Source organism: Battus philenor, unplaced genomic scaffold, assembly GCF_028537555.1.
Source record: "Battus philenor isolate CCGP_79_NKW_IND1 unplaced genomic scaffold, ilBatPhil1.0.hap1 SCAF_11, whole genome shotgun sequence".
NCBI classification, from domain to species: domain Eukaryota; kingdom Metazoa; phylum Arthropoda; class Insecta; order Lepidoptera; family Papilionidae; genus Battus; species Battus philenor.
The window spans coordinates 11,922,348-11,949,224 of NW_027181673.1; the positions used below are offsets into that span (position 1 = coordinate 11,922,348).

General features: G+C 32.6%; 1 protein-coding gene across 1 annotated transcript in view; it reads right to left on the reverse strand.

The window, feature by feature from the left end:
* Positions 1 to 241: 241 nt before the first annotated feature.
* PCB (Pyruvate carboxylase) overlaps positions 242 to 26,877 on the reverse strand; it is a 53,791-nt gene continuing 27,155 nt past the window's right edge. Inside the window, exons 4-25 of the mRNA XM_068776178.1 lie at positions 23,738 to 23,878; positions 21,692 to 21,807; positions 20,011 to 20,105; positions 19,171 to 19,339; positions 18,969 to 19,075; positions 16,351 to 16,475; positions 14,683 to 14,892; positions 14,498 to 14,588; positions 13,428 to 13,563; positions 12,699 to 12,881; positions 11,513 to 11,563; positions 9,329 to 9,578; positions 8,679 to 8,826; positions 7,736 to 7,995; positions 7,049 to 7,263; positions 6,253 to 6,463; positions 5,177 to 5,383; positions 3,834 to 3,942; positions 3,362 to 3,487; positions 2,378 to 2,539; positions 2,165 to 2,240; positions 242 to 1,505 (exon numbers count right to left, since the gene is read on the reverse strand). Of these exons, the coding sequence (XP_068632279.1) occupies positions 1,333 to 1,505; positions 2,165 to 2,240; positions 2,378 to 2,539; positions 3,362 to 3,487; positions 3,834 to 3,942; positions 5,177 to 5,383; positions 6,253 to 6,463; positions 7,049 to 7,263; positions 7,736 to 7,995; positions 8,679 to 8,826; positions 9,329 to 9,578; positions 11,513 to 11,563; positions 12,699 to 12,881; positions 13,428 to 13,563; positions 14,498 to 14,588; positions 14,683 to 14,892; positions 16,351 to 16,475; positions 18,969 to 19,075; positions 19,171 to 19,339; positions 20,011 to 20,105; positions 21,692 to 21,807; positions 23,738 to 23,878 (3,361 nt within the window). The 3' untranslated portion in view covers positions 242 to 1,332. The remainder of the gene's footprint in view (positions 1,506 to 2,164; positions 2,241 to 2,377; positions 2,540 to 3,361; positions 3,488 to 3,833; positions 3,943 to 5,176; positions 5,384 to 6,252; positions 6,464 to 7,048; positions 7,264 to 7,735; positions 7,996 to 8,678; positions 8,827 to 9,328; positions 9,579 to 11,512; positions 11,564 to 12,698; positions 12,882 to 13,427; positions 13,564 to 14,497; positions 14,589 to 14,682; positions 14,893 to 16,350; positions 16,476 to 18,968; positions 19,076 to 19,170; positions 19,340 to 20,010; positions 20,106 to 21,691; positions 21,808 to 23,737; positions 23,879 to 26,877) is intronic.

Sequence of the window (26,877 nt, forward strand, 5' to 3'; positions counted from 1 at the left end):
TGGTAGAAATATTCCTTTCGCGGAATAAAGGTTAGCAAAGATCGAATTTTACAAAATTCAAACTGCAGTAGGGCCGTTCATTAGATTTGCAAAGCGGACGGGAAAGACAGTGTGAATAACTATTGTCACAATATATTCGAAATTTAAAATCAACCAAGAGAGACCATGGAATTAGTCATTATTTTTAAAATTATTCAAGGATCAGGTATAAAAATAAGAATACAATAATAAAACTTTGTAATTGTTTTATTTCGATTGTTAAATGTAGAAACGTAAAAAGTTAACAATGCGGTATAAAAACAATGAGCACCGATATTTAAAAGAAAATCACACGATATAAAATGCGTCCATATTAGCTCACACCTTATATAAATAATCACTGATTTTGTGTATTTTTGTATAAATTTTCAAAAAATATAAATTAGGTTCGACAGAGGTTAGGACAGAGGTTCACTAAACTCTATCCGTGATAATATTTTGTAGAAGAAAAAAAAACTAATATGGACGCATAATGTAGGAGCATATTAATAACTAAAATTAAATAATTAATGTTCAAATGATGTTAGCGTCTTTCACGCTACCGTGCTCTCAATGTCTTTTCTACGACCAATCAGTCACAATATTTTCCTTATAAAATATCTTCAACATATAAAATAAAAAATTCCTAAAAAAATGATAATGATAAAATTTACATTAAAATTAATTTTATATAACAAAAATTAAATTTCATATGGCGTAATACCATTGTTATTAAATAGACTATTGAATCATATTGCGTATGAATATATTTATAAGGTTAAAAACATGTTATTTGTGATTTGATTTTATCACAGTTAATTCTACACAATGTAAATAATAATAAAATCGTATTTATTTAATTTGACGAGTTTAACTCAATTTAATTAAAAACATTGAATAATTTTTTTAAGTAACGTAAAATAACATCTTTTTTCAAAATAATTTTCTAGTAAAATTTTATATTTACCATTTCATATATTTAACACTAATAGTATAGTTTTCCTAACACACATAACATTTTTTAACTTTGACAGATACAAGTTGACCGGGTCTAAAATACCGTGTGGTCCGAAAAAAGTACCTTTGCATATCAGCGTTTACAGCACTATGATAAAAAAATTAAATATTTTTTTTGTCCACAGACAATGTTAAACTTTTTAACATAATTAGGACAGACTAAATGTCATTTTATCACAGCGGTGAAGACTTTTGTGCACAATATACGGCTGCAAATTGAGTAGATATTAAATAAAAAAAAAATTAACAATATATATATACCTAATTAAACATGCAAGATGCGGCTTAATGTTTATTCTATTCAATGGTGCAAATCAGATCGTCTCCCTCCAGTTTCTGTCCATTGGTAATGCTGACAGACTTGATTGTTCCAGCTCTCGGGGCCTGCACAATCATCTCCATTTTCATAGCGGAGAGAACTGCAATGGGTTGGCCTTTGTCTACGGTGTCTCCCTCTTTGACTTTGATTGCTATAATAAATATAACATTTTTAATTAATCCACAACTTTATAATCAAAAAGCTTTGAAAAATTTGCATTTAGGACTAAGTTTAATAGAAGTGTTCTTTCTTCCTTAGTCGACCATAAGGCTATTATTATGAAATAGGTGTGTATAAATATTATATTTTAATCTACTTCGCCCGAGACAAAGGTGCGTGTTGTCGGTGATGATCTACGCTTACGTAGCTTAACAAGAAGGCTCATGGTCATTCAGAGAGCAAGAGATCTATGCTGGGAATTTTGTTGCTATCATATCTCAATCTAATTTTGACCGTCTTTTACCAGTGTGTGTTGTCGGTGATGACCTACTCTTAGACAGTGTGCTTTACACAGGCTAATGGTTACCCAGAGTCACCGACATAGCTAGCGAAGAATGGCTCGCCTGAAGTGGTAATGAGCGGGGCACATCGCTAGTAATGTCGATCGCTAGTCCAACCGATGGCCGTTTGGAGTCAAATGGTCCTCAAGTGGCGACCACTAGTCGATAGACGCAGCGTGATTAGGCCTCCCACTATATATATATATATACACACATAAATATACATAAAAAATCCGACTGTTCACCTTCTTGTTGTACGACATTGTAATTTTTTTATTGGGGAAGTTAAGGAAGACTTGTAAATACTTACTCAAGACTGTGCCAGGCATCGGTGCTCCAACTTGATCCTTGTCACCTTTCACTGCTTTAGGATGGATTTTCATTTCCTAGAACACAAGGTTTTATTTATTTATATTATCAACAGTGTTCACATCAACATCCAGAAGACGTCTTTACTACGGCTCAATTTTCGATGACTAAAATCACAATTTTCTAAAAAATCATAACTTTGTCTAATAGTTACCTTGCTAGCGTTCTCGTCCCTTATGAATACAGAGCGGAGTTGTCCGTTCAGTTCAAAGAACACCTCCCTCTCGCCGGCTGCAGTCATCTCCTCTGACACGGCCAGGGTTTTGATGTCCAGGGTTTTACCGCGTTCGATCTTCACCTCAATTGTTTCTCCAACCTTTGCAACAAAAAGCCATCATTTGAATTATATTTTAAAGCACGTCCTTAAAAGGTATATTCAAGGAAGGCGTTCACTTTGAAAGTATCACAGTAATGAGTTCCTGTTACAAAGATGAAACCAAAAGGATGTTATTTATTATTATTACTATCTACATAGGATTAACAATGCCCACTTGTGTATGTCGTGAGAAAAATGATAGAAGAGCCAAATTTGATAGAAACTAGAATCAGATTGAACTGCCCAATATTGGAATCCTTCAACTTAATGCTACGAAAGTTGCAAACGAGCCTCGGACGAGACCTCACAAAAAAACTCAGACGGGTATTTTTTGGACATTTTTATATATTTAATATAGTAGAACAGCATTTGTTACCAAGTTTAATTATCACGAAATCCTTTATTACTTAATTTTTATTACCAAGAAATCCTTTGTACAATAATAGAATTTTTAGATTTGAGATAGAATAAATTTAAATATATTTTATAAATAGAATTAACTTTTTAGATGTTACATGATAACTTAGAAACATGGGGATGCATTGTAATACAATTGCCTATAGGAGTAACTTACACTTGGTTTTTAATAATGTTTAGAATGTTAACTATATTCATGACCCTCCCTTTACATTGATATGGTATGGCATATGATCGTTGTAATATTTCTTCATTAAACTTTTTTCGGAGACATTTGACATTTGTATTTGGAATGATGTAGCGTGTGAGCCAATTTTTAGCGGGTTCGAATCCAAACTGTATCACACAAAAGTTGAAATAAAAAATTGGGTTTTAATATTAATTTATATACTATGTGTCACTTACCGTGGGTCCAACGAGGAAAGTCTTTGTGTCCAAATGCTTCACTGGTCCGTATTTATCACGAATGCGGAAGAAATCGTTCGCAACTTGAGGGTACATCGCCGCCGACATAACATCTCTGTCAGTCACCTGTAGTATAAAATAATTACATGTTATCACATATTGGTTTATTTCGATTAAAGTCATTGGTAGTGTATTTCACGCAATAGATAAGTTGGTTAATTTTGATCCAAAAGGTTTTTGAATGCAACAGAAACAATTTATTTATTTGTAATTTCATTAACCAATTCACATTTCAGAGCATGCTTTTAATAAAAATTTTAAAATGTTTTACAAAAACAGCTTGGCTGGCCAATATTTGCTATTGAAGCGTTCAAGCTGCATATTAAATTAGTGAAATTTTAAAACAATATATGTCAAATCTATTGACAACTGATATTAGTTTTTGACATTTTATTTAAAAAAAAATGCTTACATCTGGGAAGGATTCCGTTAATTCTGCCTTTAGTTTTTCAAAGTCTAGAGGCGGAAGTTCCTGACCCGGCCGTCCTTCTATCCTGGGCATGTCCTTCAATACTTTAGATCTAAAAATAAATAAATATTCTTTAACTTTTGCAATTTATAATTACTTAAGAGCTATCTATTAATTAATTTAAAAAAAAAAAATTTGTGTGAAGAAACGTGTTTTGAATTAAGACCGCCTTCATATTATACTTAAATTTTTAGATCTGTGATATGATATATAACAAATTCATATACATTCTCGTTATAATTGTAACCAATTATAGATGTAAAAAAGCCGATTTAAAACGTTTAAAACCAAAAGTGGCGGTTTAAAACCCCAAATTAATCTTTTTAAACGGTTTAAAACTCACCTACTAAAACATAAGAACGGTGTTTTTACACATCATTATCGACAATACTTGGTCTTGTGTTAGTTACCTATGCAGTTTATACCTATGTAGGTAAGTATATTACATATAAAGTACTATAATTATAAAGAAACAATATTACATACAATAGATTAAAATATGTACCTAAATCATAAAGAAATTGTATGATCATCATGTTGTCGAGTGGACTGTGTAAGATTAGCCAGTTTTTTTATTACTTTCAAGAAAAAGTCGGGTACCTAATAATCTAATTTTGTAACAGCTCATTACATTTTAGTTATTTATTAATGTTTGGCATATTTGGTACGAGTACCTTTATATTGAATCCAAATTTGTACATTTTTTTAAAATACTGGCAACACTGACATATCCGCACGCAACACGTTAACATGTATGTTTGTGTGTGGTGTGGAGTGGGCGAGCTGGCAACGTTGCATCTTGACGTTTCTCCGCGTGAGAAGTGCAAGTGTGTGTGAGTTTGGTTTTAAACCGAATGAAACTGATTGATAAATCTTTTCAAAATAACCAATATAGTTAACTAGGTAATAGTTTTTCAACTTAGCTAGGTAATGTCTACGCTTGGAATAGATAATGTGTTTATATTTAAGAAAAACATAGTCGTCAACACTAAACGTTTAAAATCGAAAAAAATGGGTTTTTTCGGTTTTAAACGGGTTTTTTCGTTTTAAACCGATTGGTTTAATTCGTTTTAAACCGGCCTTACATCTATATAACCAATCATAAATTTATGTGATAATTTTTCTTTTCATTCATAAATATAACAATGAAAATGTAAATAAATCCATAAGTAATAATGAAATAGAAAAATGTATATTTTTATATATAGAGTTAATTAATAAATATCATTGTTCCGATGGTTTGTTCTTATATATGATATATACATTAAGTAAAATTACTTAATCACCTCAAAGGCTCTGGGAAACCGCCGTACGGAATACCAATTGCACCTTGAAGATACTCGACGACGGACTTGGGGAAGGAAAGCTCTTCAGCCCTCTCCTCTATGTCCTTGGCAGTGAGTTTGTTCTGCACCATGAATTGCGCCAAGTCGCCAACCACCTTTGATGAAGGCGTTACCTTGATTATATCGCCCAACAAGAGGTTGGCTTCCCTAGAAACCAAAAAAAAAATCTTATATTATTTTGTTACTAATAATTTGTATAAAATATCAAACTTATGCAAACTAATTATTTTAATATAAATTTCCCAATAACTTATTAAACATATTCATCTATATAAATAAAAATTAGTCACCAAACTATAGATTGACTTGATAAATTAGATCATTTGCTTCGTTAATAAATATTCAATTCCTACTCTGACTTAAGTAAACAGATCATCGTCGTCATTATTTCCGCCCATAGACGCCCACTATAAGGCACAAACTTCCCCTGCAGTGGGATAGACCATAATTACCACGTTTGGCAGACGGGTTGACAATCGCAGTGTGGTATAACAATATGTAGAGGGCGTTGTTGTCTATCCTCTAGAAACTTGATTTTGAGCAGTGGTAATCTTATGTAATTAATGTACAAAAGTGTGAATTATATATTTAAGAATTTATCTTGGGAATCGAACCCGTGACTTACGATCGCAAGTGTCAATCTTCTACCCCTGGGCTACCACTGCTCGAAAGGAAACAAAGGTGAACAAGTAATGAAACAAAAAATATGGATGATGGAAGTGCTACACTGTTTAACGTGGTAATCTATAGGGGACGCCTATGATTTGAAATGATCATCTATCAACTGATATGATGATGACAGAATAAAAATTAAATATAATCACATTGTTACTAAGGTTTTGTACAACATATGAAGAAAAACATATTTCTGTTACTGTTGTCTATTATTACAATTTAAAATTATTACATATAGCACTTCACAACATATTTGATTTAGTTATTTTTTATATTGATGATAGGCCAATAATTTCTCTGTTACAAGAGCGGTGTCAAAATAGTTTTTAACATAATTATACCTGTAAGCCTTCTTGACTTCTTCGAACTGACTGCCCAAACCAAGCGAGAAGGCCTGGAACTGCAGGTTGGTGTACTGTCCTCCAGGTATTTCGTTGATATACACGTCAGCGTTACCAGACTTCATGGTGGCCGTGCATTCAAACGGCCCGTAGAGCGTTCGCGCTTGTTCCCAATACGCAGAATACTCTGACACTTTCTGGAGTGGTATGCCTGTAAGTACAATCATAATAAGAACAGCAACTTAGATACAGACAATACATAGATTTTTGTCATTGAAATGATATTTGAAGGTTGGCATTTACGGTTTTACCAGGGTTAAGATATCGGCTAATGGCATTCTTTCTTCTTTTCAACCGAAAAACCCCCACAGCGACGCATTGGTCTCTCCCAAAGATCTCTAAGATGACCGGTCTTGCACTGTCCACATCCAGTTGTCAATACACCTAGTAGGAGTCTGCCCACGCCGCGTCTACTCGGCACTCTATACAGTAATATAACTCGAAAGTTGCCTTGCAGTAACTTAGTTCTTAGGTCGCTTAGGTTTTATGGTGTAACAGTCCCTAAGAGAGACCTGGGTACGGCCAGTCCCTCATAATTCTTATCTTTTCTATTTGATTCTTTGTAATTATGATTCTTTTAAAAATTTTACGTCATGTTTGATTTTTTTTATTTAGCAACAAAGTTGGAGGCAATATGACATAAACACGTTACACTTTATAGGCCTATGCTTTGCAGTGTGAGTTTATCGGCTCATATGAATGAAATTAGAAACATGTTGTTGCGATATAAACTTACCAGTGTCTAGTTTATCACCCTGCAGGGAGGCTACTAGAGCGCCCATACTAGGTTGGCTGGTAAGGCCGGACATGGCGTCAACAGCCACGTCCACAGCATCGGCTCCTGTGTGTGCGCAAGCCAACATGGCTGCCACACCCGCACCGGACGTGTCATGTGTGTGTACGTGGATAGGCACGGATGGATGCTTATCACGAATCGCTGTTATCAGTAATCTGAAATATAAATATTAGTTATTTATACTCAAACTCAAAAACAAACGCACAAACATTAATACATTAACGAATAAATAATATTTGATTTGATGTATGACATAGTTAAGTTACGACATTCTTAGTTGTCGCGGGAAATCGCCGGCTGTGGGCTGCATCAGACCGGTCATCGTGGCTTTTTTGGGAAGCCTACGTCTTGCAGTGGACGTCTCTGGATGACTTTGAGTCTTATGAGGACCATCTTAAGCGACCACGACTCATATCTGTATATAGGCACTACCAATATACATCTGTCAAATCTCATCTCTCAAAGATCTTCGTCTTAAGACACAGCAGCGTTTTGACGAGATATTTTGGAGTTGATTCGAAGACGATCTTTCTCGAAGTTAGACTTATATATGTGAACGATTAATCTCAAGTACACAAATGATCTATGTTTGCTAGTTATTTAAAAAAATCGTTTAATGCTACTTACTTAGCTGCACGAGGCTTCAGCAACCCGGCCATATCTTTGATGGACAACACGTGAGTTCCGGCCTTCACCAATTCATCGGCTAAATTCAGGTAGTATTTCAGATCGTATTTCGTTTTAGTGGGATCCGATACATCTCCTGTGTAAGATATAGCAGCCTCCACCACACCTCCTGCTTTTCCAGCGGCATCCATGCCGAGGATCAAATTGGGAAGGTAGTTTAAGGAATCGAATACTCTGAAGATGTCCATACCAGATTTCACCTGTACAAAGAATAAGTTATACAGTAATTAAGCTAGTAATGATCTACAACAACGGAGAAGAATTTTTCTCCATGAAAAACTACTCATATAAATTTTCATGTTAATGCCCTTATTTATTTCAAACACAGGCATCTATTTAAATGCATAGATTAACAGTTTGACTGCTGACCGATAAGAGGCTTCGCTGGTTGGCCGTTCAAGTTTTTATTTCTTATTTTGGTCAGTTTTTTGACAAAATGTACAAAAATAAGTAGTTTCATCAATTTTTTAAAATATTTTTTTCAAATTATTTAAAAAAAATTTCTCTCGCTTTAGGGCGGAAAAGGCATCTGAGATGAAATTTTTAATCTGGGTGCCTTTTTCACCTTGAGGCGAGAAAAAGTTATCCAGAATTTTTAATTATTTATTATAAAATAAAAATTCTTAATAAACAATAGCGAACAAGAACATAGAATTCGCAACGCGGTGAACCCGCCTCAAAACTAGATGGGCGTCTCGCGCGTTTCCTCCCATCCCTCCTTAAGGCGAGAATGGCATGGCAAACTGTTAACAGGAATTAATCAATGTTGTTAACATATAAATTAATAAACTAGGTGTGTATATTAAATTGAACTATACCTTTAAAGAATTGTTAAAAATATTAATATTTAAATTTATTTACTTAAAAAAAGGACTAAACTTACAGCCATATCACAGAACTTGTAAACAGCGTTATCGGGATAGTTGGTATATCCGACGGCATTAGCGCCTCGGAGAAGCATCTGGAATGGTATGTTGGGTATCAGACGCCTCATGTCCTCCAACCTCTCCCATGGGCATTCGTGGAGGAACCTGTAAACAAATTTCATGATTTTTTAAAAAAGTTACAACTGTATAAGCTCCACAAGGACCGGTCCTCATAAAAAATCCATGGGGAGGCCTATATCCAACACTGCACAATCAACAGCCTTTATGGTGATGATGGTATTTCTTTTAATAGATAAATATATAAATAGAGGGCGCCGTAAGCAATGTACGTGAAACATATATTCTCCTATGATATCCATGAACTAATGAACTGCTTCGGACATGCAAGACTTTATACCGAAAGTTTCTAGTGAACTAGAGTATATTGCACCATTTGAACGCCTGACTTTCCTCGTAATTAACTAGTAATAAAAAGCTATAAATTATTAAGATTGTATTTTTTTATAAATTAAATTTATGACATATATTGGATGGTGAACTCAGTTAAAAATAAATAAGTTAAAATTATCTTCACTAACACAATAAAAATAAATTCAAGAGATCTTAGTGAGACAGAGAAGGATGTATTAAAATGAATACAAGTGACCTTAGTGCGACGTCGAATGTGGCCCCGCCCCAGTTCTCAAGTGCGTAGAGGTTGCTGAAGTTGTGTGCGACGTAGGGCGACACGGCGAGCAGGTCGTGCGTGCGAACACGCGTTGCCAGTAGAGACTGATGAGCGTCCCGGAACGTGGTGTCCATCAGCAGGAGACCTTTGTGCTGTCGGACAGCCCTAGCGAAGGCCTCCGGACCACCCTCGTCCAAGATTTGCTTGAAGCCTTTCGGTGGTTGAACGGCTGCGAAGAAAAAAAATTGATAATATCATTACTTACATATTATCTGTAATTGTAAACTATATACACTATGAAGACAAATAGCAATCTTACATATCATGATCGACTAGAATAATGTATTTAAATATATATGAAATTATCTCTATATTGAGAATTTAATTTTGCACATGTCATTTTTTATATTTAGGAATAAAACAAATTATTTAGTTAAACTTATATTTAAATATTATAACATTATATTTTTATTGTATTTTTATGAATATTGGCTTAAAACATAAAACACTGCATAATATTGGCTGTTTTTTGCACGTTTCATGTATACTTTGGATTCGACTTTGTTTGAAATTTTAAATAAATTCTTACATTGTATTAAAAATATAGTGAGAAAAAAAACTAGATTTTTATTTTTATTCTTAAACCTATTATCGATTAATTAAAAATACATAATACCGGGTTTCTAATGAATATGAGCTATTTATTATTTATTCACTAATAAGACTATTATTTTTATTGAATAGTACTGTTTAGTAAAGACAACTGAATAAACACTAAGTTTAAAAATATATCGTACTACATACTAAAGTTTCTAAGAATTTTCTAAAAATATGTAAAATAATTATGTATGTAATAGAAAAAACTAAACCAGGGGCGAGCAACCTTTTTAAACATCGGGCCAATTTAAAATGTTTTGTTGAGCCTTTTATAATGTAACACTTATTAATAATTTAAGGAACTTTATTTCTAATAAACATTATAATGAAGAAATGTAGAAATAAAGAGTGAAATTTTCTTACACAAATTCAATACAAAACAATCGGGCTGACATTTGTATTGCATATTTAAATTCACGACAAATCATAATTTTGTCAGTTTAGTGTACATACTATAACATTTTATTATAAGTAACTTTATAACACTGTAATAATGGAGAAAGTACGCAAGAGGCCCACGGGCCGTTTCGCTTTAGTTTCCCATCTCTAATATAAATTATATATAAATTTTTAACTGAAAATTGTCATACTTATATGAGAATCCATGAATATTTATTACTTTGAAAATATTTCAAAGCAAATATATTATTATTATTTAAAATATACTATTTAATAACATTTCCAACATTTGCAGCAGCCAAGACTTTAACATCCGATTGTCTTTGAAGAAAATTATCAATGTATCGATATTAATTAATAGCAACATGTAACACCTATTATTAACTTGTATTTTTTAACAGATAAATAAGTACGTGATCTATAAAAATGCTATATTAATTATAAATTATTAAGACTACAGGCTCTTAATATATAAACTTTATTCAATACTCCTGGTGCGGCCAAGCTCTTTGATAGTGCCAGTCATTTTTCGACATTTGAAATTTCTTGCGAGCCACAACTGTAATATCATATTTATTGAAATAATTTACACAAAAGTACATAATATGTGTATTGAAGTTAGATATAATGGCACACGTGTATGACAGCACTCCTAGTAATCCTTAAGATGTCGGTTAGTTTATGATCGTTATTTGGATTTCGCTAATTTTATGGTAGAATAATAATAATTATTAGTCGCACCAGTAATTTGTTTCGATTTCCCAAGAGCTGACATAGGTAATATAAATTTAAATATTGATATAATTCGACAATTATTCGGAGCCAAAAATAATCGTTGAAAGAGCCACGTGTGGCTTTCGAGCCGCAGTTTGACCACCTCTGGTCTATGCAATGCATGTATATTGTTCTCAAGTTAATTTGGAATAATGCATTATGATTAGATGATGTATAGGATAAAGAAATTAATGATGTGTTATACATAATGTGTTCTGTGGTCTAAAGTCTAGTTAAATAGTACAAGCAAAAATATGAATCGTGTTTTTACTCTACAATTTTAGATATAATTAAATATGACTATGCAGGGTAAATTAATGTTTTTTTTCTTACCTGTATTTTCACCAGTTAATTCCTGTCTTTTAACGGCCTCAGGTGAAAGGTCTGAAAAATATTAGTAGTAAAAAAAATGAAAATGTGCAACGATGTTTCTATGGCGTGCACATATTAAAACAAAACAAATGAAAAATAATCCGAAATAAAAGGATTTGTAAATAGAAGTAAGGTTAGATGAACCAGTTTTAAAAAAGCAAATAATAAACACAATTATTAACTTCCAGAAAATTCTATTTATTCTTTATTAAACCCAAAGGTTATTAACGTATTTTATGAAATATGAAATTTTTCCAAAAAAATTTATGTTAAACGTAACCATAACCAAATTTCTTAATAAAATTATACCCATTTTATTTTCAAATGTTATTATAGAGATATAAAGATAAATATACCCAAAATAAAATAGAATTTGTTAAGGAAGAATTCACAGCAAACAAGTAAAGACAGTTTGCACATACCATAACCAGTGCGGACTGAAAAAAACATTTAAATATCAGACAGAATGCATATTGCTTATTGTTATGGATTTGTACAAAAATTTCATCTTCCATTAAAAATTAAAACAATGGCTTCACCAACTAGGGTATAATCTTTTGATATATTCTTTTACTACACAAAGACAATGAGTACTTGTCTAGTACTAAACGTGACTATGTAGATAGTATGATGATTTTATACATATGGCATGAGCCAAAAAGGCCAGTTAAAATGTCGCTAAAAATTAAGTGTTTTCTGCAGAATTTTCGTTTTCATTTATATTTATACAATAATTAAAATCATTAAAAGTTATAAAAGAAGTTTTTAATACATATTTGGTTGATGATTATTAAGCTAAGTGGTTTTTAAATTGAGTGAAATAATGATCATTTCTGAATGGGGGCCGCAAATTTGTAAATCCGTCTCTGCCTATAATAAACTATCATATTCGTTACCTAGTTAGTAAGTACACCTTTAACGTTCATAATCCAGGGTATCCAAGATGTGTTAACATCGGCTTTCATTAATAAAATATTATTCAGGTTAATTTCTCTTTGTAACAACACTCATGCTGTAGAACCGAATATGATTAGATTTCAATAAACCAGACTCAGCATATTTCATACACTCAGCTTAAATTAATTATTGCACAATGTTGAGCTGTTAGCAAATGATGTACTGGCTTTAAACCAGGATGAATACTGACCCAGAGGTATTGGCGGAATGTAGGGTTTGGCGTCAGAGGGCGGTATGTTGGTAGCCAGGGGTGTGGCTGGTCCATTCACTAGCACGTAGCCGAGATAGTTGAGTATCTTCTGGGCTCTGTTCTGTGACGCTTTGAACATGAACAGCTGAGGATGTTCATCAATGAAGTACGTGTCTACAGCGCCTGGAAAGTACGGATAAACGTGTAAACAAAGGAACAATAAAAGACTTAAGAATAAAGTGCCAATTTCTTCATATCAGATAATAAAATAAATTGATGAGTTTACTTCAATGTTTCCAATATAGTTTTATTATATTCTGTATAAATTTAAAAGAGTTATAAGTAATAGGCTACCACCGGCTCTGAACGCTGATCTGGCCAGAAACTCAACAGTTGCGCTTTTTAAACGAAATTTAACAACTTTCAATTTGTACATTATTATATCAATCATGCTATGATAAATAAAAAAATAAAACTAAGGAAAGGAATATTTGAGATATACTGTGGAACTTTATAAAATATACTCAGACCCACGAAGAATTTATTATTTTTTTGAATGCGAAATTATGGCGTTACGAGTTTCAAATTTGTTGCAAGGCATTCAGTAGACTGTGTGAATTTATTGTATATATAAATTGAAACCATTAATATAATTTATAATAATAAATTTGGTATCCTTGAAACTTTTAATTTCATAATTTTAATAATTTTATTTTAAATAATTCTTACCATTTAGGAACTTCTGATTCTCGAGCACGTTGAGAAGGAAGGGTATATTCGTTTTGACACCACGGATACGAAACTCTCGCAGGGCTCGGTTCATTTTGGCAGCGGATGATGAAAGGTCTTGCGCGTGTGAAATCACCTTAAAAACATCATCGATTAATACAGGCTTTAATATTGTAATAAAGAAAGTGAATATGCAATTGGGCAATAAATTGTAATGTTTAATACACATTAGAAGGTCTAATGCATATTTGCTTATAATTTCTTAGAGATAAAGTTGGCCTCTATCATAAAAGTTTCATTTAATGTAATGTTATTTACATGTCGGCTAGATAAATAATATTCGTACCTAAATAAACTGTTTTTAATAATTTTATATATTTATTGTAAAAAAAAACTTTTTGATATTGTATTTTGGCTGTACCATTTAAACAAATAAATTGTTATTAAAAAAATTGTTACATATTTATTAACATCTTAGAGTATCGACCTAGGTAATTGTGCAGAATATTAAATCTCTTATGATTTATAATAAAACAAATTAAATGCATGTATAATCTGTTCCATATACAGGATGTATGGTTATATGTGGTTTTAAAGTGGTGTATATATAGCTTATTTTTGGTTAATTAATTAATGATTCACCTATCCAAAAATCATTGATTTCACAAATAACATCGTAATGGTAACAAAGAAAATGTTTTCAATATTCAAATTTTTACATCAATTATTGTTTACTTTTTGTACTAGCAGATGTTATAAACATTATGTATTCTAATAGAAAAAAATAATTTATGTAAAACATTTTATGGCGGTGATCACATTTATATAGAGTGTGATTAGTGATTGAAAATAGGCCATCATCATTATCATCGCAGCCTTAGAACGTCCCCTGTTGAACATTTGTCTTCCTTATATATTTCATCCAGCGTTTACCAAAAAATCAAATATAAAACCTTATTAATATACTTGATTGTCAAAGAATATATATCCTAAATGTTAGTAGGTAGTTAAGAGATATTTCTCTTTGGAAATATATATATATATATATATTAAATAATTTCAATACTCACTTTAACAAGCAAAGAGTCGTAGTAAGGAGAGATGATTGCACCTGCGTAAGTTGATGCTGAATCGAGACGAATACCCATGCCTTCGCCCGACCTAAAAAAAAAAAGAATTTATGTTTTTTAATGGTATTTGTTATATTATAGATATTAATAAAAAATCTTAGTTTGATTTGATTTTATTTAATTACCTAAACACTTCAATTCTACCCGTACTAGGTTGGAAGTTATTAGCAGGATCCTCAGTGGTGACTCTGCACTGTATCGCATATCCTTGGGTCTTGATCTTGTCCTGTGTGAGTCCCATTTCAGGTAGTGTCAGACCTTCAGCTACACGTATTTGTGATTGTACCAGATCAATACCGGTTACCTCTTCTGTTATTGTATGTTCCACCTGCAATCTGTTTATGGATTTTATAAAATAATTGAAAAGTTATTCATTTTGATAATGTTTTTTTATCTTTATACAGGGTCACAAAGAAATTAACTAAAGTTATAGAAGTAAAATATTTAAGAGTTAAAAGTATAACTCATTTACTGTCAGTTAGTGTATTATACATGCTGTCCAAAAATCAATGATTTAAGATATTATAAATAACGCAATGATAATAAAGTAAGTACTCTCTGTCCCTTCAGACGTTAAAATATATAATGTGAAATGTTTCAGAGTGATAACTTTATAGAGTGTGATTGGAAAAAAGTGTAAAATTTTTCAAGCTTTTTGCTGTCTAATAAGCTATATAATATATATATTCACCCTTATGAAGCTTTCACACCTATAAGCAATCACTCGGAATATTTGGATTTCCAATTATTTAGTCTCATATAAATATCTCAAACCATAAAACTTAGAGACTTAAAATTTCAGTTAATCAAAAGAATCAGCTAATTTTACTATTCTAAGAAATTATCTATGGAAAGGTTTAGTATATAGCATAGGTTTTAGTTTTCTAAAGCGGGCGACGGATCGCACTCTCGCTCGTTTATATCGTTATACAAAACAATAACATTGCTATTTTGTTATAATTATTGTCATTCAAATTTATTTGATACCATATTTTTCAACAACATTTTATAATTGACCTTGCTCTGTTTGGTGAGATGTTATAGTTGTGGAGAAGAAGCATGAAGAAACTCCACAACAAAACACCCTTTAAATAAAAGCTTTACAATATTGATTTATGTTAGATATTACTTTAATGAAAACAAAATAATCTATTGACGTCATTGCCTGGGATTCTTATCATTTAAATAGCTGTTCATTGAACAATGTTTTTTGTCAATTAATTTAATTATGTTATTCGAATTTAATTAATGGTAGTTTAATAAAAGAAACATTTTTTCATAGTCAAAATTTTAGTATAATAAGTTTTCCATGGTGCCTAGTAAATATATAGTATACACTATAGACCTTCCCTCATTTTAAAGAATTTTATAATTCACATTATTTATAATTGTGAGGTCACAGAAAGAATATTGATTTCTTTACACCATTTTATTAGGGAAATCTGCGACCCTAAGCCGTAAATTGCTTGGATGGCTCTCTTTTGACAACACAAATATGTTCCCTATATCATAGAATAATTTTAGCAGTATTAATATCAGAGTAACGTTTTATTCATATATACATATATAAACATGTATAATTACATCATATAAGAGGCATGGCTTAATCTGCATGCAAAAGGCTCGATAAGAGGCCCTCAGAGGATCCAATAAGTAATATAAAACTTAATGAAGTTTATCAAGCAAAAATAATTGATTCACGAAACGAAATTTAAGTATTAGATACAAAAGAACAGTTTGTTATATGTGTTTAAATAATATGTGTGTCAAATAAAGATAATATGTTAGCAAACCTTGCGTTCACTTCGATAAAGTAAAAGTTGCCCTTGTCGTCTAGAAGGAATTCAACAGTGCCCGCATTTTCATACCCGACGTGTCTGGCCAAATGCACCGCGCAGTCAACCATTTTCTGACGAACCTGTTAACGACATTAAACTTATTATACATGTTTAATATCTTCTTCTCTTTTTTGCTGATACACGCCCATTGCATAGGCCACTTCCTAAGATCACGCATGCGCTGTCTGCATCCAACGACTTCTTACAACCATAACTATGTTGTTACTTCACCTAGTGGGGGATCTATCCACGCCGCGTCTACTGGCTGAGCGATGTACCCACTGTTACTTCATTCAATTCTTCGAGCTTCATCAATAACCTTACTTCTTCAGATCTCATTTCTGATTTGAACTTTCAACGAAATTCCGAGCCTCTCTCCAATGCCCTCTGGGTGATCTATAGGCTTCTTATACGAGGGTCAAACTGAAAGTTCTTAGAAAATCAAAAACTAAGCATTCTAGCAAGTTATTAGTTTTATTATAACTTTTCAAAATAGCGTCCATTTACATCAATACATCGCTGCATTCGATGGAACCATTGAGAAAAACACCTTGCCCACTCGGCCTTAGGGGTCTCTTCCACGGCGTTTTGAAACGCAGCCACTGCTTCTTCGGCGTCCATAAAATGTTTTCCTCGAAGTTTTTCTTTTATTTTCGGGAATAAATAAAAATCGCAGAGTGCGAGGTCGGGGCTATACGGCGGGTGACCCAGTAATTCCACGTCTGAGGTCGCCAAATAGTCGATCGTTTGCCTGACGGTGTGCGACGAGGCATTGTCGTGATGAAGGAGGATCCTGCTGCGAGGTCGTTTCTCTCGAACTTTTTCCAAGACAAGTGGCAAACAGTTGTTAGTGTACCACTCTGCATTAACCGTTTTCTGATCCTCTAAGACAACTGTCGCGTAATGACCTGTCTTTCCGAAGAACGAGGCCACCATCTTTTTTCCAACACTTCGACCTCTCTTCACTTTAGTTGGCAACTCTTCGGAAGGAAACACCCACTGAGCAGACTGTCTTTTGGTTTCCGGATCATAACAGTAAATCCAGCTTTCGTCACCCGTTAGTATGTCGAACACAGCATTTGAGTCACCTCCGTTAAATTTTTGGATCATTTCTCGGCACCAATCAACACGGCGGAGTTTTTGAGCCTCGGTCAAATTATGCGGTATCCAGCGGGCACAAAGCTTCCTGACCGCTAAATGTTCATGGAGGATTTTGTGCACTTGACTCATACCTATGCCTAGACTTGTCCGAATCTGCTGATAGGTCACTCTTTTGTCAGTCTCTATCATACGCCGCACAACACTGATATTGTCTTCAGTCGTCGCTGTAGAAGGCCGTCCCTCACGCAAATCATCGGTGAGATTAGTTCGACCACGTTTGAATTCATTAAACCAGTTGTAAACTGTGGCACGAGATGGGGCTTCATCGTGAAAAGCCAATCGAAGTCTATCATAACTTTCTTGTTGACTTATATGACATCGAAAGTCATAAAAACACATTGCACGAAAATTTTCTCGGCTTAAATTCATTCTGACGTGCACAGACAATTTTCAATTTGCCGCCAAATCGTAAAACAAATGACAAATGAATGAAATGTATACTCAATATTATTGGTAAAGAGTTCTATTTTCAAAATTTAAACTTATTTTTTTAATATAATGCTTTTAAGTTGCCAGTTCTAAAAACTTTCAGTTTGGCCCTCGTAAAGTCCACCGTAACTGACCACGTCTTGAATCCATAAGTTATCAGCTTCAGTACGCACTGGTCAAAGACCTGCGTCTTCAGGCATTACGGTATTTTAGAAGCTATAAAATTATTATTTATAGATTTATTCTGTCACGAAAAGATGTCTATCATTTTTTATTAATAAATTTATTAATTTCATAATATAAATATGAAAACCATAATCTTTGATTCTTGTTTAGTAATGTTTTTATATATATGTATTTGTTTTTTCATTGTTTGACTATAAATCATTATATGTTCTCAGTGTGATAGTTATAAGGTAACAATTGTAACTAATTTTATATTTCTAAGCTTCTAAGTTTGTACTTTCTGATTGCCTTTTGTTACTGTTTATCTCCAATAAAGTAAATAAATATTAAAATTCTAACAACACAACATGTAAAAAGTGTTAATATATAATTTAATGTATATAATATGTAAATATTTAATTTGTAATTAAGACTTTTATATCAGTTGTTATAAAAAAAAACATTATTTACATATATTTCATTCATTATCGAATGCTCTATCTGCTTAGATTAAAGATACATATTTTTGGTACCATATTTTTTTAATGTTTACCAATAATTAATCCTTTAGTGAACTTACTACAAAATAAATAAAAATAAAGTTGTCATTATTTGAGTATATAATGATAGGACTCTTGGAGAATGAATTCTAGGATCTACCTTTGCATTTTCCCTTATAAACAACCGTTACATATTTCATTTTGAAAAAGGAAAGAAATAGTTTAATATAGAACTAATTAGACTTTGCATCATAGATAAGCAAAGCTTATACTTATTTTAGATTTAGATATTATTCTATCAAGTAATAGTTCAATTACCTCTGGATTCAAACCCGGCGCCGGCGCAATTTCCACAACTTTCTGATGACGTCTCTGCACTGAACAGTCTCTCTCGTATAGATGGACGACATTACCAGCCTTATCACCTGTTAATTAAATTAAAAATATTTAAAGTAATGTTAGCATTTTAATGCTCCTACAGAAATATGCTGATCACTATTTGAAGAATTTGGATACTTGCCCAGGAGTTGGACTTCAATATGTCTGGGACGCTCGATGAAGCGCTCAATGAACATGGAACCGTTGCCGAAGGCTCCCAGCGCCTCTGATGACGCTCGTTCGAAGGCAGACGCCACCTCGCTCATCTCACGTACCACGCGCATGCCGCGCCCACCGCCTCCGTACGCCGCCTGCAATAAAAAACACCCTGTATTTTAAATATAAAGTGATATACAAAGTAGACCAAAGATTTTTGAATAAGGTAAATTGTAAGTGCGGAAATTGTGGACAAGAGAGAAAAATGAGACATGGATAGAGAAAAAGAATGAAAAAAGATCGAAAGAAAATTTGGTTCATAGAAGAGAAGAATTAAACAAAAGAAATAATTGAAAATATTATTAAATTGAAAAATAAAGTCCCTATCACTCCTCAGATAAGTGTAACTGTAATTATCTCTAACAACGAGCGCCTTAAAAAAAGTTGTTCAGTTTTCTTATTACTAACGTATTTTTATCTATTTGGTTCCTTTCACAATTATTTTAAGCCGAAATATTATTTCAAAATGAGATATTATTAAAAAAGTGTGGTGTTTTAAATTGAAAATATAAACGATTATGGCTAAATATGAATAATCTGTGTAACTTTATAAAGATACTGTACCATTTCATATATACATATATATATGTGATTTTTTTATTATGTACACCCTAAACTGCTCTCTCCTTCATCTCTCATCTCCATCCAAAGGTTGTCTGGTAAAGATTGCCTCGAGCGATAAGACCGTCTTGTACATGTGTATAAATAGTTTTTTTTTAGTTATTATCTATGTTACTTTGTTACATTTCCTGTTTTTAATAAATACCTTAAATATAACTGGAAGGCCGTGTTGTTTGCAGAACTCGAGCGCTTCTTCCTTAGTCGTTATTGGACCGTCTGTACCAGGCACTATGGGTACCTCTGCAAATGAATAATTGTAAATACTATAGTTTAAAATGGACATTTCCCATTACAAGTACAATTGACATTACAGGTGAAATCATAACAATGAATTATTTTTAAGACATATGTCTACGACCAATGTGTATTGCCTTTGATGACTTACGGCATTAAAACATGGTGTTTCTCTTCGTGCTCACAGCCGCCTGACGATTTTTAAATAGGGTTTTGTTAAGGATTTCTCGCGGATCAAATCAGATATATGGAGATTCGTAGATGAATAAATAATCGCCACAACCCAGCGATATAACATCCAGCTTATAACGTCCACTCATAAAGAAGTGGACATCATAAGGTAGACAGACGTCCTTTTTCAGGTCGTCAGAAGGCGTCATCGTATGGGGAAGGCTCCCACCAGTGGACATTTACGACAGAAATGATATTTATGGTGTTTTATCGAAATATATTAAATACGTAACAAATTTTAAAACATATTTTTTTTGCAAAAGTGTCTGTCTGTCGAAAATGTCTGCTTTTAACTTGACGGCCGTCAAGCTAAAAGCTGCAGACATTTTTTGATTTGAAAGGTAAACCCGTCATATAGGGAATCTATAGGAGAGACCTAGTTCCAGTAATGAACGTCCTATGGCTGTAATCATAATTATGAATATTATGTCGAAGAATTTTAGTACATGTTATGTCTCTGCAAAAGACCGCGAAGTTTAAAGCGACTGGTTTTTTTTATTGAAAGGGGTCTATAGCTAAGATAAGTTAGTAAACTAGATGAATCAACAATGATTACTACAACGTACCCTTGTTTGCGAAACCGATATTTGTTACGTACAAGAAGCATACTATAAGATATTTGAAAAAACGTTACGAGTAACGAAGTTTATTATCTCATAACTAAACAAAATTATCCTTAAAGAGATACTAAAAATATTAATAATAAATAATACTAGCTGATCCCGCAAACGTTGTTTTGCCAAAAAAATAGGGTTTTAATTAACAAAAAAAATAAGGGTTGATCGTAGAGGGGTGAAAATTTAAGGTTGTATGTATTTTTGTATGCTGTATCATAATAAAATAAAAACCAAAAAAATTGTCTAAAAAAAATAAAAAAATAATTTAGGGGTGGACTACCCTTATCACTTAGGGGTATGAAAAATAGAAAGTAGCCGATTCTCAGATCTACTGAATACGCATATATAAAATTTGGTAAAAGTCGGTCAAGCCGTTTAGGAGGAGTTCAAGTTCGAACATCGTGACACGAGAATTTTATATATTAGATAATCTATGGCAGGAGTGAGCAACCTTTTTAAGCAACGAGCCAATTTAAATTTTAAATATTTAGGCGGTCTGCACAAAACTTTATTTTAATAAACATTACAATAAGAAAATATACAATTTTTTATGCAAAATAACAATAAACAAGATTAAAATGGAAAAACGAACATACTTGAAAATTTTAATGATAAATTTGGCAACGTTTTTTTAATACAAGCGTATATATTACGTACGCGACTTTCTAATCGTGCGTCAATTTTTTATCTGTGATTATTAATAATTTATTATATCGTTTAAAAAAAATTATTGTATGTACATACGTGCTTCGATTGCGGCTTTCCTGGCAGCAACTTTATCACCCATCTGCTGGACCACCTTCGGCGAGGGACCAATGAACCGTAACCCCGCATCAATGATAGCATGAGCGAAATCTGATCTAAAAAAAAAAATTAACTAAATTTCACAATACTTTATTGCGGTATAATATCCACTTACATATAAAGGTATTAAAATTATTATCATAATTTGTTATATTATGAAGACCAACAATAGACTTGAGGAAAATAGACATCAGCTGATATAAAATTCCAAATAAACAATGTTAAATACAGAGAGGTGGTAGCCGAACGCTGAATGACTAAATCTTGCGATCGTAGGTCGCTGGTTCAATCCCCGGAATACTGTCTTATATGATTCACACTTTGTGCATTAATTATATAGGATTTCCACAGCTCATAAATGACCTCCACCGAAAATGTTTATAGGGATATACAATAATCGCGCCGCTTGGCAGGCGAGTTGGCTATCGCAGTATGGTATTATGGTATGCAGAGGACGCTGCCTATTCTATGTAAACTTATTTGTGAGCAGTGGCAATCCTATATAATTTTATCCGAATCCAACCCGAGATATACTATCGCAAGTTTTCTACCGTTAAACTACCACTGTTCGAATGGTGCAATTAATGACATATTATAAGTATTCTCTACCAGTGAACTCGATATATTTAATGTACAAATTATTTTCTTATAGTTATAATTTGACCAGAACTGCTGTACCGTGCGATAGGCAGATCGAGCTTATACAGCGGTTCCTGTCAGACTATAGTGCCTTAAAATAATCTTAGGTAAAAAAGCTTCAGAATATTTTTTCATAACAGAAATATCACGTATCGTCACAAATATTTTGGCATGGTAACTTTAGTTTGAAGATGACCCCATCAACCCATGTACGGTGATAAATAAACCATGCTATTATATAACTAGCTATCGTTTTAATGGAAATAAATTCATGTTATCTAATTTCATTTGCGTAATGTTTTACGTACGAACATTTATGTAATTAAAAATATTTGTAGTTATGATATTTTAATCGTAAATATGATAGGGGAGACGAAAATGATTTATATTCCATTAGAATTGATATACTTATTTATTGTTTTTATTTTTAATTTAGTTTACCCTTTCACGTGTTGTTGTGTTATGCGTCTAATAAAAAATGTGAACAAAAAGGCAGTTTTGTTACCACAAACACGAACTGCTTAAAATATTTTTTCCGGCAATGTTACTTATAATTTACCATATTTTCACGGCGAGATGTATAGTTTTTGAATTCATTCAGTACAAACAGACATACATTCGTTTATATATATAAATATAAAGATTTATTTGGCAATTTTTTAATAATCTATATATATATGAAAACGAATTTCTTTCCCTTGATCATGCCATAACTTGACAAAGACTTCATTTATCTTTTTTATGTTTTATAATATTAAGTAAAATGGTAATATTTTTAATGGAAAAAGAAAATTCTGCAAAAACTTGAAAATTTATGTGAACATTATGACTATTGAAACGGAACATAGCTCGTTTTACAATTCTCTTTGAACTAAGCGCGTTGGACAATTAGCGTGCTGTACATTTAAAATATACTGTCGTTGATCAACTGTAGTACTTCAAATTTTACTACTTTACTTTAAAACAAAATTCGTTTTCAAGAACGATTTTTTAATTTTACATTTTATGGTTTTCTCTAGTTATAATTTAAATATTAACTAAAAATAAAATAACATATTTTGATCGTTCTCTAAAGTTTTAACATAAAATCAATCAACTTAAAGACGAAGTTTTAACCCTTAATTTGCCAGTTTTTTTTAATATTACATTAATATTCATACTACTTGACTTTTAAGACCCAAGGATGCCAACTGAAAAAACTGAACAAGCGTTCGAAAATTAAGAAATTACCTAAACATTCTCATATAATTGATTACTCCGCGTTCAAAATTAATGCCACTATTTTTTTTTTAATTCTGATGTATCTCTACAGATAAATTATCAAGAAAAGGGTTAAAATGTCCTTACCTTTCAGACAGAAGACCGTAGCCAGGATGCACTGCGTCCACATCGTTCTCCTTGGCCACCCGGATAATCTCTGGGATGCTCAGGTATGCTTCCACTGGTGGTAATCCCCTGCCGACTAAATACGACTCGTCCGCCTTTTGTCTAAAAATAAGATTTATGTTTTTAGTTACGTTAGATTTGAAATTGGAAATTTATAACTAAGCGAAATATCTTTTTATACTTGACAGGTTCCAACGGGGCATACTTTTAACGAACCTTATCTTAACAAAACATAGTTCAGATTTGCAATTTTATTTCTTCCGATTTTGTTTATTTTACTAAAACTAAACTACTATGAAATATTTCAGCCGTAAGACGTCTACTGCTGTATATAGGCCCTCTCCATATATTTCCGGAAAGATCGATTAGAAGCGACCTTTATCCAGCGTTTGACACAATTGAGTGGGTAGTCTTGTCATACGATTTGAAGATTTGATCTTTGACTTGAGATTGTCAGTCTTCTGATGCGATGAAATAAGTAACAACTTGAACCGTAGGCTTCTCTTAGTTAAAGAGATATAGCTATGCGACTATGCCAATAAGCAAACTGGCTGGGGCGAATTTTGCATGAATATCATATCGCATTGGGCGTAATAATCTATATAATATTAAAATATTATATGTAATTTCGCTAACACAATTTGTTTTGTCTGCGATCAAGTAATATTTATTCGGTACTGTTAAAATAAGTGTATCAAATATTCCTTCACAGGCAGGCTCAATGCTAACCTTAGATACCCCTTAATACAAACATTTAACTTCGTAATGCCTGTTTGCAGTAAAATTCATTCTGAACTACGTTGCTATAATTTTGGCATAAGCTTAACAGCCTTCAGAGCTTTGTATCGGAAGGGGGTTATGTATCTCTGTTATTTCAAATAAATGTAATATTGTATTTTCCCGTGATTTAAAGCTAGTTGAGAGATGGATAAAACTGTAACAGCTTTGGACGACTACCAGCACTTGCTTCGGTTTGAATAGAGATAGATTCATCATCATAATTTCAATTGTAACATGGCCACTAGTGGATCTAGGCCTTCTTCATAGGTTAAAAATGTGACCGCTTGGAAATGGCTTGCATCTAGCGTTTTTGGACAAGTTTAACTTTTTCGCTTTTGAGGACTTGGCGTCTTACGCTGCTTTTGTTGGACTAAGTTGTCTAAGGATCTCCTCTATCCTGATTGGAATGAATTAACTACGTTTTAAACTATATCTGTTATTATTTATTAACCATCTTCAAAGCTGTGTGTACGACATCACCAGTTAACCTAAACTGGTTCGAGAGGATATATTATATGTGTCACAGCGAGAGACTGCCAAGTGACCTTTACTTGTGCGGACTCTCTGTAGTGTCAGCGCTAGAGTTCCCGAGAAGGGACCTGGGCTTAAGATAGCTCTTTAACATTCCGACTCAAGAATACCCGTGAGAGTCAAACTACAAAACAATATAGATGCATATCTGTAAGGAAAAACCGAAACGATAGCAATTTATCATTATTACTTCGGGAAGATTAACTTATCTAAGTAAATGGTTAATGACCCTCGCATATGCTTACGTAAAACTCTTATACAGCGTGTTCTGTTTTAATTTGTAATAACCTTTCTTATTTCGCTCACACATTCTCATAAATACATTCTCACATATTTATGTTTTTTTGTGTAACTAATTATGCTTTCAAAATTATATATTTTTAATAATTTTCTTTGTGTTTATAAATATTTTACAACTAAGTTCCTATGTCAATTTTTTATTAAGACATTGTTAGTTATTCTAACTACTGCTGTCCTTGGTCGTCTGAAGACGATGGACGGAAGCCGCTTCCAGAAGTTTCTTTGAAAAACACTGTACGAGGCCTAATTTTAGCAGTGAACGTTTTATAGCTAAAATAATGATAATCCAAATAAAGAATAAGATTATTTAAAAAAAATTTGTTGTCATACAAGAATAGCGGTTGATAAAGTCAAAGTCAATTGTCATTTCATCACTTTTTTCTTAATTGAGATATCTCTCAACAGTTTTATATATCAAGGAGTAAACGCTGTTATCGCTTGCTAAATAAATACACATTGTAGATAGTCGTATTGTTTGTCTGGCGTCTGTTAAATTATTAATGATCCATGACGACGGAGATGCATTACTATAAATACCTTAAATCTTATCTAGAAAATCCCTTCAATATAATAAAGTAATATGTTTACCTAATATATAAATTAACTATAGGCAAAACATTGTTCAAGCAAGCGATAACTTCAAGACATTTGATGATGAACCAACCTCTATAAATTGGCAAAAGGAATTTTTCTAGTGCTGTCGCGTCGAAAGTTACAGTAAAGCATTTTGGCCAATGCCCCTTGTTATATATTTGTTTAACTTAAAGTTACTTCTTAACTGTTGCTTTGTGTGTGTATTATACACAGTTGTTAGTAAAATAAATGAATTAATTGTGGAATGAACTGTTACGAAGGTCATCCATTGCGTCTTAAAAGTTTGAAAAGCTCGTACTTCAGAAGCTAAAGGGGACGTTTTATACATTTCCATATTAAAAACAACCGAACACGCCCGTTCTTATAGGGTGAGCTTTTAAGCCAATATAATACAGGTGTACTGTAACAGAACAAATCTTGTCATACAAATGTGTTCATTTTATAAAGTGTTTCGCGGAACGAGCAAAAGATAGCGATTCGCGTAAAAATGTCACTAGATCTACAAGCCAAAATTACATTCTTAAATATCGATACACATTGTTTTTAATCATTTTAGTAGTTATTTTGATAGAGCTAACATAACCTTAAATTAAGTTGTGATAAACTAATAGTTGAGAATTGTGGCCTTTGATAAGTCGCAGGTTCGTTTCCCAGTGGTTTATATATTATAATTATATATACTTAATTTTATGTATGTGTATTATAAATAATCTGTATTTTAATATTTACGTACATCGCATTTCCAACCGTTTCCTATCGTCTTTCGTGATAGTGATATTGATAGAAGCGGTAGGCATAACTTACTTGGTAGCCTGTCCATTAAATGATTGAAAGGAATCGTCATCAAAGAAGAAATAATAACAATCATATCAGACAGACAGTAATGAAACCAAAGG